We start from the raw sequence: 17,285 nt of genomic DNA on the forward strand, positions 1-17,285 counted from the left end.
GAAAAAAATTATCTTCAAATTGGCCAGAGAATTTGAATAATATTCCATATATATTTTTTTAGTTACACTCTGTACATATATATATATATATATATATATATATATATGTATATATATATATATATATATATATATATATACACATACATGCAAAAAAAGAGGAATTCTACATAGAAGAATTCTATAAAGAAAAAGAGGATACCTATATCTATTGTATATATTCGCGAGTCGAAAAAGTTTGCTCTTATATTTTTAACTTCTACTTTTTTACGTTTATGAATTCTGAAGGATTTTGATTTTAGGTCATTTTTGTAGGAATTATGTATATACCTTAAGTATTATTAGAGTTTAATAAAAGAGTTCACGGCAAAACTAGATTAAATAGTTTTAAAATAGAAAATAATCTAACTGCCTAAAGTGTTAAAGTAGATATTAAATGGAAAATTAAATTTAAAAATAAAACAAAAAATATATAATTATATTTTTCTAGATTTTATTCCTTAAAAATAATTTTAATAATGATGATTTGTGATTAATAAGTTTTTTTTATGTAAAAATACATTCGGACATAATAACAATAGTGCTGTTAAACAATATTTACATATCGCGTATCAAATAATATTCTCAAATATTTGTTTATATATCCACAAATTATATCCAAAACTTTATATATTCCTCTTTCTTATACTTCATCTATCTTATATCTTCTTCTTTAAACTCATTTAATTCTTGCATCGTTGATTTAAATCAAAGATGTAAATTGTGACGAGAATGATGACACCTTGCAATAGCAATATCAGTGTGGATTGTGTACATAATCATATATTTTAGAAAACAAATATATATATGTGATATTATAGCCGCGATGGTTCTTGAATGCGATCGCGTGATGATCTTGAAGAGAGCATGTTTTATTCACGAACCATTGACTTCGCCGACTATAAACCGTAGCTGCACTTTTATTATTCGATGAAATACGCCGATAAGCTAATTAACTACGGAACAACGTATTCCATTGAAAAATATTTCTCTGTTATAGTTAGAACTTTCTTTTCTCGCATCAAGTCTTTTAAAAAATTTTTGTAATATCAGTTATTACATAATTTATTAATTAATATTAATATTAGTATTTTTTTATACTAATATTTTGTATTATTAATTATTGCTAATATTATAATATTAGTATGTATTAATTGATATTAATGTTAAGACTCTTCGCCGCTCATCGACCCTGCTGGAATTGTGACGTCAGAGGTGAGAAAAATTCTTGGATGCCATTTTACCGAAATAAAACGATATTTCGATGAAACATCATTTCAGATGATTTTAGCACACTTAAAATATTCCGAAAATTATCTTTTTTCTTCTACAATCAATCAACGGCTGTAAAAAAATAACTATATCAGAATTATTATTAATATATATGTGTATATATATATATATATATATATATATATATTTATATTAATTATTAATATATTAAAAGTATGCTAAAGCTATCTGAAGTTGTGTTTCATCAAAATATGTTTTTATCTAAAAATGGCACGCAAGATAATTTTCAGTGTGTATTTTCCCGTTTCTGACGTCACAATCTTACATGGCCGCAGCGAGCACCAGAAGCCTTAATATTATGATCAATACTAAATAATATTATTAATTTTTATAATATTAATACATCTCGATTTGAATCATTATATATTTATTTTCTTTGCTATGTCGTAAATAAAGCAATTTTTCATAATTTAATTGCATAATATAATTTCGTACTGAGAAAATATATGTAAAGAAGGCACGCACGCGATGAAAATTATGCGCTTCGTTAAGGTGTACATCGGAAAATTATTTCCGCAAAACGCGAAATTCCGTCGCGCCGGAACTTTTGGTAGCGGAAGACAAACCGAATCAACAAACGGGACCCAGGTAGCAAACATACGTCATTTTGACATCTATGACGTCAATTTGCTACTTGGGGACAAACAGTGAGGGATGTACGTGTACTGTTTCAAAATTATGCTCCGGACGATATATAATACATATAATTGTAGCAATTAAAAAGCAATCATTCGGTCGTACAAGATTTTTAACTCACGTCGTTTCTTTATCCTTGCAGACGATCTCAAGCACGTGCACCAGGCGCTACTGCAGAGCGCTAAACGCGCGGGGTCCTTGGACAACATTACCGTGATCGTCGTGTTCCTGACACCGCCCGTCGAGATCGCCTCGCGGCATTCGCTCCTGACTCATCCAGCACCGAATGGTCTACTACTGAACAGCATGGACCCGAATAACCCGGTCTCATCGAATTCCGGCCAGTTCGACGCTGCCTTCATCAAGCAGCAGCAGCAAGACCTGCACGATCGCGCCGATTTCGATTTGAATTGCGTGATCTGCGGGATGGACAGGAACGGCAAGCATCAGGACGGCGACGGCAACGAAGATGATTATGATTACTCCGACTTGGGTCCCGAGACCGACGTCGACGCTGGCGAGGACGCCGTCGACAATCATCAGCTTACCAAGTCGCTCGTCACCTCGTCGTCGATGGACATCGAGGTGGACAACGGCAAGGATAATAATAAAGAGCAGGAGGATCCGCGTCATCGCGACAATGCGAACGTCTGTCTTGCGGACTCGGTGGTAAATGACAATCGTGTCGAACTGAGTGACAGGGACAAGGTTTGTTACGATGAGAAACAACGCGGTGACAACGACAACGACGACTACCATGGCGAGGAGTCGCGCGTGGAATCCACCACCACCACCACCATCACCACCACCACCACCACCACCACCACTACCACTACCACAACCACCGTCACCGGCGCGCATACCCTCGTGGACGACGACGATGAGTCGCCACCCTCGCCGCGAGTTGCTAGTAAGTGCACCTTGTCCGTTGTAAAGACTCGCCTGTGCGCCGTGCTGGTCTACGGCCACGTTTATCGCCTGGTGAGCAATCTATTCGTGTCGCTGGCGAATTACGTCTCGGGCTCATTCGCCGCGCATGTTTTCGGTCTGCGGAAGAAGTGAGGACGCGGCTCTTTGCCCAAGATGTAAATATATATGTGTATAATATCAATGATGAGCAGATTTAGAAGAAACGATACATCAGCGATAGGATATTGCACTGGTTATTATACATTGCGAAGGATTTTGTATAGGATGATTCATTTGTAATCTCTCTTAAGGCTCCTTTTGATACTCACCGCGTCCATGTTAGATGACGTCGGAAGCGCTGAACATTTTAGTAGATAGAAAGATATTTTGATGAAACACAACTTCAGATAGTTTTTTAGTACACTTTGACAGTCAGTTTCCTGTTACATAATCAAATTATATAGATGATTATCTAGATAAAATTTTGACATCTTATCTTTATATAGATAATAAAAATATATATTATTAAGTAGTAGACTTAAGCAGTAAAGCGATAAAAATTTACAAATAAAAGTAAGAATATATTTTTATATTCCTTTTATAATTTACATTTTTTGATAACTATGTTTACATAAGCAATTTTAAAAATATAATTATCTGGAAGTTATCTAGATGAATCGCTATATATGATTTTATCTTTATTTAGATATGTTTAAATTCAAAATCATCTTCATATTATCTAGGATGAATTTACTTATTTTCATCTTATCTTTATCTAGATAATTTTAAAATCATCTAAGCACAACTGTTGACAGTCAATCAGCAACCGTAAAATAATTGTGACATCAGACTTTGTCATTTTACGGACATTTTACAGCTGCGTTGATTGATTATAAAGGAAAAGAGGTAGTTTTCTGAATATTTTAAAAGTGCGCTAAAGCCGTCCGAAGTTGTATTTTATTAAACTATATTTTTATCTGAAAATGGTATGGAAAAATTTTCAGCCTGTATTTTTTTCGCCTCTAACGTCACAATTTAACATGGTCGCGATGAGAAATAAGGAGCCTTAACAGGCAAATATTTGAAAATCACAGGGTTTTAAGAAGAAATGTATCAGGCAAAATATAGTTGTAAATTACATACTTTTTTAAAAGTAATTATGCACTTTTTACAACAAAGTATCTTGTATATAAAAAGTATTGAGATAAAATAATTAAAAAATGAATATTTTACAGATATATTTCATAGTTTGTTAAAATTAAAGTATAAAATATCTCGTAAACTCATTTATTTTTTGATTATTCTATTCTTATAAATTTTTATGTCGAATATTGCGAGGAATCAATTTATATAAAAAATTAGGGTGATATTTAATTACAAAAAAAACTTGTTGACCTTTAAATGACTTAAATATTATTCGAGGGTAGTTTTAAGTCACGATATGTCTTCCTCGAAATGCTACAATTTTTGCATGATACATACATATATATATATATATATATATATATATATATATATATATATTAAAACCCCCGGGATTGCTAAATATTTAGCTGTTAAGATTATAATGAATGTACCCTGTATTTTCTTAAAAAACGATACGAATGACATAAATGTCTTGAATGAGGGAGAGAAATGGCATAACAAATTCTTTTTGATAGGATAGAGCTTGTATCTCTGGCTGATAATATTGCTTGCATCGAAAATCCGAGAAAAGTTAGTTTAGTGTTTAGTATAAAAATTATACTGCCATTATTTGACGCTTTTTACGATATATACGATTTTTTTATTTACTTATATAAGCACATCGTAAAAGAGTAAAACTGAAATATATTTAAATGCACGGTGCGTTTATATGCGATTTATATCACTAAAAATAGATTGCATTTTGTAATGATTTGATTTACGTAAGATTTTCGCGTAAGAATGAAATTTATGTTCTTTTATTTATTTTTTTGTACGCGACAAACGTTTGGTTTTTATCAATATCTCTCAGCTCTAGCTTTATTAGGGTAGAGTGGAATTAGTTGAGACTCTCATCTTTTTTCTAAAAGAAGGCATCTTTTTCTCTTTAATTTTTTTAGAATATTGACATCAGAGAAAATTATTTTTTCCTCTATAAATTGATAAAATTAATTAATTCGATTATAAAAAACACGAAATTTTTAAGTGTTAAAACTCATGTCAATTTGATGAACAACAAAACTTAAAAGTTCGTGAATTAACGAAAGTAACGAATATATTAGCAATAATATTGTAGGAAATATTGATTCTCTAATTGATTTTGAAATTGATTCTATTTAATTCGTATTGGCAGACAAAGTGAAAACAAAGATTAACGTGCAATATGTAAAAATCGGCTTTTTCTCCATAAAATTGCTTTCTCGAATAGCGAAAATATTAAATATTTAGTATAACAAAACACGCTAACATAAATCATCAGATATACAATTTTCTAGTTTGTTATATTCATGAAAAAAAAAGAGCAATGTTTCTGAATAAATAATATAATTATTTATGGAAAAGAATAATAAATAATACTATTATAGAGCAATAATTAATAAATAATTAATATGTGTTGATTATTATTAAAGAGATTCGAAAAATAAGTAAAGATTATTTCATAATTAAATAAATGAAAAGTAGCAAAGTAGATTCAATATTGAAAAATTTCAAATTGATGAATCTTAATCTGAAATACATGAAATAAAAAATCTAAATGAGGTATATTCTTATCAATTTGCTTTGATAGCAAACAAAATAATTGCTTTTTAATACTACATTGAGATATTAATATGTGCTATAATAACTTTCAATTACAGCTCTGCATTATAAATATTATTTTTATTTGTGCAAACAATTGTCATTTATATACATAAAATTTATTTTCAAAAAAATATTTATATCTGATAAAAAAATATTTCCACGATCTTTATTTTCGCTATCTTCTTTTCTCTGAATATTTATTGAATGATTCATCTCTAATATATCGAAAAAGCCAATTTTTGTAAAAAATCATAAATCGCATTGCATTCTCGATCAATAATGTTTGATATTTTTAACCAATTGCCAAACTATCCCTTATGATAACATCGAATCAACTATTTCTACAACTCCTACATTTCGAATAATTAAAAGATAGGGTAATACAGGGTGTCTCATAGGAAATTTTTGTAAAAAATCATAAATCGCATTGCATTCTCGATCAATAATGTTTGATATTTTTAACCAATTGCCAAACTATCCCTTATGATAACATCGAATCAACTATTTCTACAACTCCTACATTTCGAATAATTAAAAGATAGGGTAATACAGGGTGTCTCATAGGAAATTGCTGAAACTAATCAGCTGTCATTTTTGAATGCATGCGGTTATTGAGAAAACAACAAAAATTGTGTTGGAAAAAAGAAAGTCTGCAGTTTTAAATGGATACAATGCTTCTTGTATATCTGTTTATTTTATTGATAAAAAGTAATGAAAAAAGTGCTAATAATTCACATAAACTATAAACTATATAATGATAAATATTTTCATCAGTGCCAGATTTAATAGCAGCTATTAAAAGGATCGTCAATAACATTAAAAATGGCACGTTAGAAAAGTTTTTACAAGTTTTTGTAAAAGAACAGAATTTCGTAAAAATTCAAATAATGCTCACTTTTTTGAAAATATTTATGATTAGTTTACATATGTTATTATTAGCACTTTTTTCATTACTTATTTTCAATAAAATAAACTGGTATACAATTATTTTATTTATATTCATTAAAAATTGCAGATTTTCCTCTTTTCAACACAATTTTTGTTTCCCCAATAACTGCATGCATTAAAAAATAACAGCTGACTAGTTTTAGCAATTTTTTATATAGAACATTCTGTATTTCTTTCAATCTTTATGTACTTTTTTCTTAGAAATTACTAATCCGAGTGTTATCATTTTTTTAGTCGGTGCAGAAATAAATAAATAATGCACTTACTCCGCACTTAATGAGTTTACTCTGCAAAAAAATTTTAGCAAAGCGCGTAAAAAAAGTGAAAGAAATTTGTATATTCAATCAAAAGTGGAAAAAAGAAAATAGATCATTTGATAGGTCGTAGAATTCTGCAACTTTCTCTTAAAAATAGATTTCTCGCCGTTTCGTTTTCTATGTCTGCACGAAATTCCAAGATCAAACTTCGGTTTCTATCTCGAGTCGAAATGATAAAACCTACCAAAAGGAAAAGAATTCATCTTTTATTTCGAAAGAATATTTAAGAATATTTTCAGATATATATTGAAAGTTATAGTTGCAATAACTTAACTTTGTGACGCAAATAGATCTTATTGTTAGAAAAAGATTCAATTATTAAGATCCTCTAGTTATAAGTTTTGCATGTTTCGTAAGTGAAATCTTATGAATAATTATTATGTTATACTAAATCTCTTTGTAACATAATTTTTGTTTTTCCAATAATTGCATGCGTTAAAAAATCACAGATTAGTTACGACGCGCAAGAGTACCGCTCCGCGTTTCGAATCGCGCGCGCTCGCCGGCGAGCGCGTCCGCGACATTGATTGGCCGCGCCGCGGCCAATCAGGCGGCGTGCCGCCAATTGTCGCCGGGGCCGCGCGGAAGGGGCCTGCGGCCTGCCCGACAGTTCTCGCCGAACCTCGTACGTACGTATCCCTCGTGAATGCGCGATCGAGCCCTCGTCTGCCTCGCTTTGGAGTACATCCTCGCCTTTCCGAAACCGCGGATTCGTCGTCCCGGCGTGTCGCATCGTCGTCGCGAGGAGGAGCGGACGCGCACGCACGAGTGAACCCGTCCCCGAGGTACGTTTCATGCCGCGTGCGAGTCAGCCAGCGCGCGCGCGCATTGGCGACCATCGGTCTTATTGGAATTGTGAATTGCGTATTTAAATTTGAAGGTGACGTTTTCACGGTTTTTTTTCTTTTTTTTTTTTCGTCGATTTTTTGACCCTCGGAAATAACCCTAGATTTTTCTTCGATACTGTTGTCTATTTACCGGCCGGTCGCCGGCCGGTAAACCGACAACTATGTCGATGACGTGCCTAGAGGTTTTTCGAGAACGACGATCGACGTCATTAATAGAGAATAGACGCATACCGGTTTTCAAACTTCGGATTGAGACGCCCGACGTTTCTCCCTCTTTCTCTCGCTTCCCTGTAGGAAACGAACTGACTCCTACGGAGGAGTTGGATGAAGGCCTCCTCTCCCGAGCGCTCTGGTTTCCGTCTTTCGTGCGAACGGAGAAAGAGGAAACGAAGAAGAAAAGGGGCTTGGGGAGGAGGAACGATTCGTCGCGTCGCATTGCATGCGAAGCATGTACGAAAATACCGTGTGTTGTGAAATCGCCGTGTGTGTTGTGTAGTATTCTGTCTACCGTCGTCGCTGTGTTGTCGCGCTTGAGAACGAGGTCGCTTCGAGATGTTTTGTCCCGTATCGAGGCGGTGGAGATTATATTTCGATAAGTTTCGAATGAGTCGTGACAGTTATTGTAAATACGCGATAATGAAAGTTCTTTGCATCATCCGATAATAAAGCGATAAATTCCGCAATTTCCGCAGGTGATATTAGAACTCAAAATTATTATTATTATTTCATCGATTAGACGATTTAAAATTTCGCAATCTTGCAAAGAAAAATTATATATTAAAGACCAATGCAGAAAATTAGGAACTTACAATGCAATCTTTATAAAAATAGTTTCATTAAGTAATATCTCTGACGTAGAAAATGTTTGATCTTGCGAAAAAAAAATTTTTTTTTAATTGCTCCACTTAAGAAATTTTAATAATAATTTTTTCCTAACACAACGAAATGAATATCAAGCAAGAAAAAGAGAGATAAAGGGTTAAAGGAAAAAATACGATTCTAATAGAGAAATTATTAATAACCTTCAAGTCTGTTCTTTTTTTTAACTACACATAAGTTCAAAGCTCATCTTTTTCCTTCTAAAATGGAGTAAAAAAGATCAACTTTGAGCCGGCGCAGCTAAAAGGAACAAACCTTAGATTTGTACCAGTAAAAGGAAAACAAACCCAATATGACTTTTTCATATCGGTCTTATGATGCAATTAATTCACCAATCATGCGTGTCCTTCCTGCATCGCGCGTCGCCGTCTCTATTTATAGATATGAACGCGCGCAATTCAGTTTTAACGTTCTCAATATCATCTTTCAAATGTTAAGGTGATTTCGTCGCGCGGTAATTGGATCCATATCGCCAGACAAATATCATCGCGCTGCCAATCTCGTCTTGCGTTGAATTTAAGCGAATCATTCGTGACAGTGAAGAATCTTATAGAATTTTCTTTAATTTAAAAAAAAAATGTTTTTTTAATGTTCTTTATGAATCATAGATCTCTTAATTAACTCAATTTTGCGAACTTTAAGGTTGAAAGAATCATAGATCCTTATTTGAATTTGTAAGCTTCTGGGCTCTGGTCGACCATGTTGGAGTTGTGACGTCAGAGGCGAGAAAACACGGGCAAAAACGCTTTTATGAATTTGTCAATTTTTCAACACATATTTACACATAAAGTTTGTAAAATTAAAAATAAGATTTAAATTTTAGAGGATATCGGAGTAGTTTGGTGTTATCGATCCAAAAGTGAGGTTAGATTTAAACTATAAATCTATTTATTAATTATACAGATTATTTATGAAATTATGAACTAACGTGGTTTGTTAATATTAATATTTTAATTGTGGAAAAGGATTTATAAATCTATATAGAGTCAATCAAAATAAATTAGAGAGAAAATCAAAATATTTTTATTTTTTTATTCATATTTTGATTGGCTATACAGATTGATAAATCTTCTTTCACAATTAAAGTATTAATATTAATAAACCGCATTAGCTTATAATTTCAGGAACTAAACAATCTGTATAGCCAATAAATAGATTTATAGTCGAATCTAACCTCACTTTTCGATCTATAAAACAGAACTAATCCGGCAACCTCTTAAAATACGAGAAATCTATGATTCTTATCTTATTAATGATTCCTCTTGAAGTTTGCAAAATTGGATTAGATTAATTGTAAGATTAAAATAAGAGGAATTTGTGAATCATAGATCTCTTTTAGTCTAACTCAATTTTGTAAAGTTTAAGGTTGAAATAAGAAGTATAGATTTTTTTTTGAATATTTAGAGATTTTTGAATATGTAAGTTTATGGGCTCTGAACTTTTAAAATACTCCGAAAACTATTTTTTCCCTTTATAATTAATCAATAACTGTAAAATGACTGATCCGTATAGTCATTTCCCATGACAAAGTTTGATATCGCAATTATTATTAATATTTAATTAATTATTAATATTTTAAAAGTGTACTAAAGTCATCTGTGAAGTTGTGTTTCATTATAATATCTTTTTATTTAAAAATGGCACGCAAGAATTTTTAGCGTGTATTTTGTCGCCTCTGACATCACAATCTAACATGGCCGCGGCGAGTATCCTGGAGCTCTAAATAGCGTTCTTATGAATTTTATAATTTTTAAAATTTTTTAACATATTTGCGCAGTAAAATTTGGCGATAAAGTTCGCAAAATTAGATTAAATTTAAGTTAAAATAAAAATATCTGATTCCTCTTCTTTTATAATTAAAGTTTGGCGATGAAGTTTGTGAAATTAGATTAGATTAAAATTAAAATAGGAGGAATATATTTACGATTTCTCTTATTTTATTGATTAAGATTAAATTAAGAAAACTAGATTCCTCTTATTTTAACTTTAATCTAAAATTTATGAAATTACGTTAGATTAAGTTAAAATAAAAGGAATCATAGACTCTTTTTATTTTTATTTTAATTCAACTTAATTTCACAAACTTTAATGTGCAAATATGTGTTGAGAAATTGACAAACTTATACTTAAATTTATAAAAAATATATTAGATTATATTCAAGATTTATTTGCTTTTTAGGTTGCAAAACTGCTTCCAATTTATTTAAGTTTTTTCTTTTTTCTCGCTACATCTGTAAAATTCTGGATAAAATAATTTCGATTGTTTTTCGTAGAAATATTTTACGTAAGACAAAAGTCTAAATTCTCATTTTTTTACTCCCGACTTCTGTCAACCGCAGATTGACAAAAAAAAAGACGAAAGAGTATGTATTTTCTTTATCTCTTTATTATCGATAAAAACCAGATTAACAATTTTTATAGATTTTAAATAGAGATAAAGAGTCTCTGAAATGAGTTTTCCGAGGCTAACGAGCGGTTTTGCAAAGGCAGAAATCACCGTCCGGCGAAGATGCTTTATGTAAAAAAACGACGTTAAAGCGACGCGAGTGTATGACATTAGCTTCAGAAACCGTAGCAATAACATTAAAACAGATAACAGTCATTTTTTAGATTTTAATAACGGTAATTTACCGCTATTTCTCTCTCTCTCTCTCTCTCTCTCTCTCTTACTAACTGGAGTCACATGTTGCTGCACAATTTATGACGGAGTTTGCTTCCCAGTGCGTATCTACGCTTTCTGCACTTTTTGCTTTTTTTTTTTATCGAACGCGCGTTTTACTTGCAAAAAAGATTGCAGTCAAAAGATGCAAATGAGCACATGATGACTTTCGATCTAACGAAAGAGAAAAAATGATGACATACCGCAGATGCCGGTTTGGTGAATTTGCATGACCCGTATGCTGCACCGTTCTGCTCTTAAATAAACGCTTGCTCATTTTACTTAGATAATAACTAATTATTTATATATAATGTAACGATGTGTGCGCGATGACTCTCCGTTCGTTATCGAGGCGAACGAACGCTCCTGTTACATACCGGTTAAACTTGCCATTTGTTATTATCGTAGAATAATTATGAATTTATCCTTGATCCTTTTTTTCGAGATTTGGTTTCTACTATTTTCCATCGATCAGGTCTCGACGAAATGATTAAAATATCCCATTTTTTATTTTTAAACAAGGCACATAATATCTTGAATATTTTGAGCTATATAAAGTAATTTTAGATATGTATCCAAGTGTTTATAAAAATAACGTTAAAACCTTTGAAATTCTTATTTTTTGTGTTCTTCTGGAATCTTTAGATATTTATATATATATTTCTGAAATTTTCAGAAATATATTTCCTTCAATCTTTATGTACTTTTTTCTTGGAAATTATTAGTCCGATTTTTTACTTTATGCACTTTTAATTTTAATTTGAAAATTACGTACGAAGGATTAAAGTTACCAAAAATATTGATTTTATTCAAAGCATAATTAAAATTCAGGAAGAATTTACTATATAAGAAAAATTTAGCAAAGCACGTAAAAAAGGTGAAAGAAATTTATATATTCAATTAAAAGTGGAAAAAAAGCTAAAGATAGGTTGTAGAATTCTGCAACTTTCTCTTAAAAATAGAGACTTCTCGTCGTTTCGTTTTCTATGTCTGCACGAAATCCCAAAATTAAACTTCGGTTTCTATCTCGAAATGATAAAACCTACTGAATGAAAAAAATTCATCTTTTATTTCGAAAGAATATTTAAATATTTAAGAATATTTTCAGATATATTGAAAGTTATAGTTGCAATAACTTAACTTTGTGACGCAAATAGATCTTACTGTTAGAAAAAGATTTCAATGAGATTATTGAGATCCTCTTTATAAGTTTCTCATGTTTTGAAAGTGAAATCTTATGAATTATTATTGTTATTAAATCTCTTTCCTCTTTTATTCTCGTTGGTTTAAAGTCATTACCTCCTATATTTGTAATGTAAATTAAGCGCTAACAAAAAAAATTATGTTTGGAAAATCTTATAGCTATTTTAAATGACCAGATAGTTTTTAAACATGTGTCTGTATTAAAAAAACACCTTACACGTTGAAAATCTATTTTTAACATTTTTGGAATGAAAATGATTCTGAAATAATTAGGATGTTGGAGATTCCTTTCGCACACATATTAATTTAATATCGGAGAAGAAAGAGCCGATTAATTATTGTAATACTTATTACTAAAGAGGAGCTTTCTAATGGAGAAGTAACATTTATAAGAATTCTACAGCGTTACAATTTTTCAAAATAATAATTGAAGTAGTAGTAAAGAGTTAGTTTATAAGAGCTATATATTTTTCCACTATCCCCTGTAAACCTAAAGTTTCGATATATAGATTGAGATCTATGTATTATACTTCTTAGGAACTGATGTACTTGAAATTTATGTGAAAGACATCGAGGAAGTTGATCGGAGAAGAAAAACTGAATATTTCGTGCGAATTTTCGCATTTGCGAGATATCTCATGAATCGTGGACCAGCTCTTTAGACAAAGGGTGCCTTCCAGCAACGAAATCACACAATCATACCCTGTGTAACACAGTCGATTTGTAACTGGAACGCTGCTCAGCATCCTTACTTACTACTTTTTGTTTTTTCCCACAGAGGGCAGGGTGGTAGTTTCACGCGCAGTTTCTTCGCTTGTAATTAGGTTTTTTCTGTGTATGTGCATGATTTGTAATTTAAAGTCGCAGAGGATACTATCACTGTAAAAAATAATAGCAAATATACCAATGTTGGTATCTATACTCTGTTTAATCCAATGAGAGAACGTGCATCAATCTACGCATAGGCAAAATAGGGAGAAATATGGACAATCCGTTGCTTCTGGGGCCTGGTGCCATTTATTGCAGGCACTGACACATTAAATAAGTGAAGGGGAAGATTAATGGGTGAAAATCTGCCTAAAACGGACGAATTTTCCGATTCGATGCACATTTACTCGTTGAACAAAGTATAATAGAAAAACCCAAAACATTAAACGCAGCTTTTCAGCTGTGTGTACAATTGTATGGTAGTTAAAAATATTGGGTCGTACACTGTGTTACAGTGTGTACGTTACTGAAAAGCATTCACAGAGTCGTCATCATAGATCTGAAATGCGTTAAATGCGATGGAGTGTGTGGGAATCTTGGTGAGTTGGCGCGAGTTTGCACTGGTGGCAAAGAGACTTGGACGGAATTAAGAAGGGGTTAAGGTTAAGCGTGGGCTGCGCTTTTTCTTAGCGTTCCTAAACCAGTTCCACCTAGCATTTTCCAAACTTTGGTCAGGTGGAACCTGACGTTCCTATCTTTCTCGGCTGCGTTTCTTACATTCTCATATATGAGACTTTTCTTCCCACCACAAACTCGTGCCCTCACTTTATTTCTTAATCCTGCAGCAGTAAAATTTCACGCAAGTATCTCTACTTCGAGACTTTGTTCTTTTGCTCTCTGTAATTTGTAAGAAGTACATTTTGATAGGTGATTAACGTATAACGTTACAAATTTGCAATATCAATGAATAATATATAATCGCAAGCCTAATGAAGAACATTCAATATTCAATATTGATGATAAAATTAAAGAATATATCAATTGCAATCTTATTGTATCTTGACAATATTAAATTTGCAAATTGACGGATTTACATGGAGTTTTTTTTATTAAGCCGTTTATAATTACCTCACGTTGCATTTAATTAATATTAATCCATTATTGTTTGGGTTTTTTATATTAATTTTCTACTTTCCTCGCACAAGTATTCAAAGAATAGATTTATCAAGCACGATTGACGAATCTGACAATTGATTAATATTATTATATGGGAATGGACTTTCACATTATTCTGTATTTCTTTGCATTTTATCGCTTTACATAAAAATGCTCGAACAAGCTTAGGTAAAAAATTTTCAGGATTTTTAGTTCAGGATTTTTAGTTATCTTACGTGCCACCGTTTCGAAAAAAAATTAAAAATTAAATCAAAAAATTTTAGGAATAAATATTTCTTGACTAATACATTGTCTTTATTTAATAAATCTTACAAGGTTTCGACCATAATTTTGATCCTTATTAAATGTGCTGAAATAATGTATTATAATAGTAATATAGTAATATATACAGGGTGTCCCAAAATTATCGGACACTCTGTTAATAGGGAGATACCTAAGATTATTTGGAGACGATTTTTGCTTTGCAAAACTGTCGAGGGAGATCATCATTTTTTCCATGTTCCCAATTTTTGCCATCATGTATCTTTATAACTAAACATTAAATTAAAATTTTATTAAAGTAAACTCTACTTGAAATTAATTGAAGAATGTGATTTTTTGTTAATACTTGATTTCCACAAGGCTTAGTTTGCGATAAACCCTTTATTTTCAATCGCTTATAACTCGAATATTATTGATGCTTCAACATTTTTCCCGAGAAAAAATTGTTTCCAAATAACCTAAGGAATTTCCCTATTAACAGGGTATCCGGTAATTTTGAGACACCCTGCATAATAATTCTTTTTTAAATCGAGAGAACAGCCGAATTCCCATTCGCGCGAATATTCCCTAAATGGGTGCAAATCGAATGTGGATGTCGGGCGAATTTCGACGATTTCCAAGGCCCGGAGCCATGGGGTCGCTCCTCTAATAATCGCACCGTGCACAGGTGGGTGGCGGCGGCGGGGGCAACGGCCTGTAGAGGAAGGGAAGTGCAAGAGGGTGGGAGGGGAAGGAGGGCTCGGTGGAGAGACTAGATCGATAATACATCTCTTGGCGGGCGTAGTTTCTCTTAGTCACCGAAGGGCGATCACTCCCGCGAGGAAGATATCCGTCCGTTTTACAGCCGTCGTTTCCCGGCTGCGCGTCGAGCAGGAGGTTAGTAGTAACGTCTGCGTCGAGTATTAACGTGGAACTCGCGCGATAACGAACGTGTAGGTTGATCGCAGGGCGCTGATTGGTATCTGATTGTTGCTCGTTTTAGTTCGTTTGTCGCTCTATTTTTTTGTTTTATTTATTTTTCTGGTGAAGTAAAAATCGTAAAAAAAATTCAACAGTTATTTTTATGATTGTTACAATTGTGTGATTTATTAATATTCTTACATAGTGATTGAAACATATTCAATGCGAGAATAAAAGAAATTTATAATTTGTAGATAAATTTTTTAATCACATAAATTACAGTGAAAGTTTTGTGAAATTTTTTTGTAATCTCGTTCTTGATAAATTTCTTAATTTAAATAACGCAATTTTTTTTTAAAGACAAATCTCTGTTATATAACTTGAAAACATTCAAGTAAAAAATATTGTGATATCTACTTGATACTAATTTGATATCTTTAGTAAAATAACACAAAAGTAAATTTAAGTTAGAAAATTCTATTTAAATCAACAAGTCGGGTACAAAGATTATTTTTAAATAATTAATATTATTTTTTCCTTTCTTGAAAAAAATTTTGCCCTTGATTACAGTCAATTTTATACGTAGCAGTTCTAATTTTTTTCTTTCGTACAAAATTTTTTTAATTTTATTATAGATAGAAACCGATCTGGCTTTACACCGATCTGAACTCAAATCATGTAAAATTTTATTAGTCGAACAGATTAAAATATTAAACTTCTTCATTTAATTTTTATTTTAATTCAACATCGAGGTCGCAATCATTTTTATTTTAATAAGATCTTTTTAAAAATAATACGCTGTTATCCCTAAGGTAATTAATTTTTACAATAATTATTATTAAAAAAATTCTTTTTTCTTAATTTAATAATCAATCCTTTATAAAAATTTTATTAATTTATGTTCAAATTATCTTAAAATTAAAGTTTATTTTATTTAATTATCCTCCCAATAAAATATAAATATTAAAATAAAATTTATTTCTTTAAATAAATTTAAAAATTATATTAAATTCAATAGGGTCTTCTCGTCCCATAATTTCTTTTAAGAATTTTAACTTAAAATTTAAATTTTAAATATACTAATTGAAACAGCTTTAATTTCATCAATCCCTTTATTCCAGTTTTTATTTAAAAAATAATTGATTATGCTACCTTTGCACAGTCAATATACTGCGGATATTTAAAAAAATCACTGACACTTTTTTAAACGTCTATAAATTATTATTACACAATCAGAATAAAGAATTGTAGTCTCATTTTAAAGCTTGAAAATGTGTGCTTTTAAGCATGTATGATTTTTTGTGATAAAAATTTCTACTTTAGCATGAATATTTTTTTGGAGAAAAAATATTTTTAGAGTAAATAAATGCTCCAAATTTGAGAAGCTTAAATTTATCAATTTTAAAGTGAAGAATTTTAATGTAGGAATTTAAAAATCTGAAAAATTAATATACATAATACTTATGATATATATTAAACTAGTAAACATTTTAAATTGTGTTTTTAAATTCTTTTGATAGGAGAAATTTTTTAAATCTGTGAAAAATGGCTATGAACTCTAATGAGAAAAATTCCTCAATTATTTCCCAAAATGTAATCGCGATTGTCAATTTTGAGAATTATGCAACTCATTATACAATAAATTTTATAAAAAAATCATATATGCTTGAAACTCTAACTTTTAAGTTTTGAAAATAAGAGCCCAGCTTTCTATCTTTGTGTCTTATCATAATAAAAGCTACA

The 17,285-nt window shown here is 31.2% G+C and overlaps 1 protein-coding gene across 1 annotated transcript in view; it reads left to right on the forward strand.

The window, feature by feature from the left end:
• Positions 1-17,285, forward strand: part of LOC114933269 (uncharacterized) — a 62,742-nt gene that overhangs the window by 36,661 nt on the left and 8,796 nt on the right. Inside the window, exon 8 of the mRNA XM_029305762.2 lies at positions 2,111-2,878. Within this exon, the coding sequence (XP_029161595.2) occupies positions 2,111-2,878 (768 nt within the window). The remainder of the gene's footprint in view (positions 1-2,110; positions 2,879-17,285) is intronic.

This window comes from Nylanderia fulva, unplaced genomic scaffold (genome assembly GCF_048542155.1).
Source record: "Nylanderia fulva isolate GAGA-0341 unplaced genomic scaffold, ASM4854215v1 Scaffold60, whole genome shotgun sequence".
Lineage (NCBI taxonomy): Eukaryota > Metazoa > Arthropoda > Insecta > Hymenoptera > Formicidae > Nylanderia > Nylanderia fulva.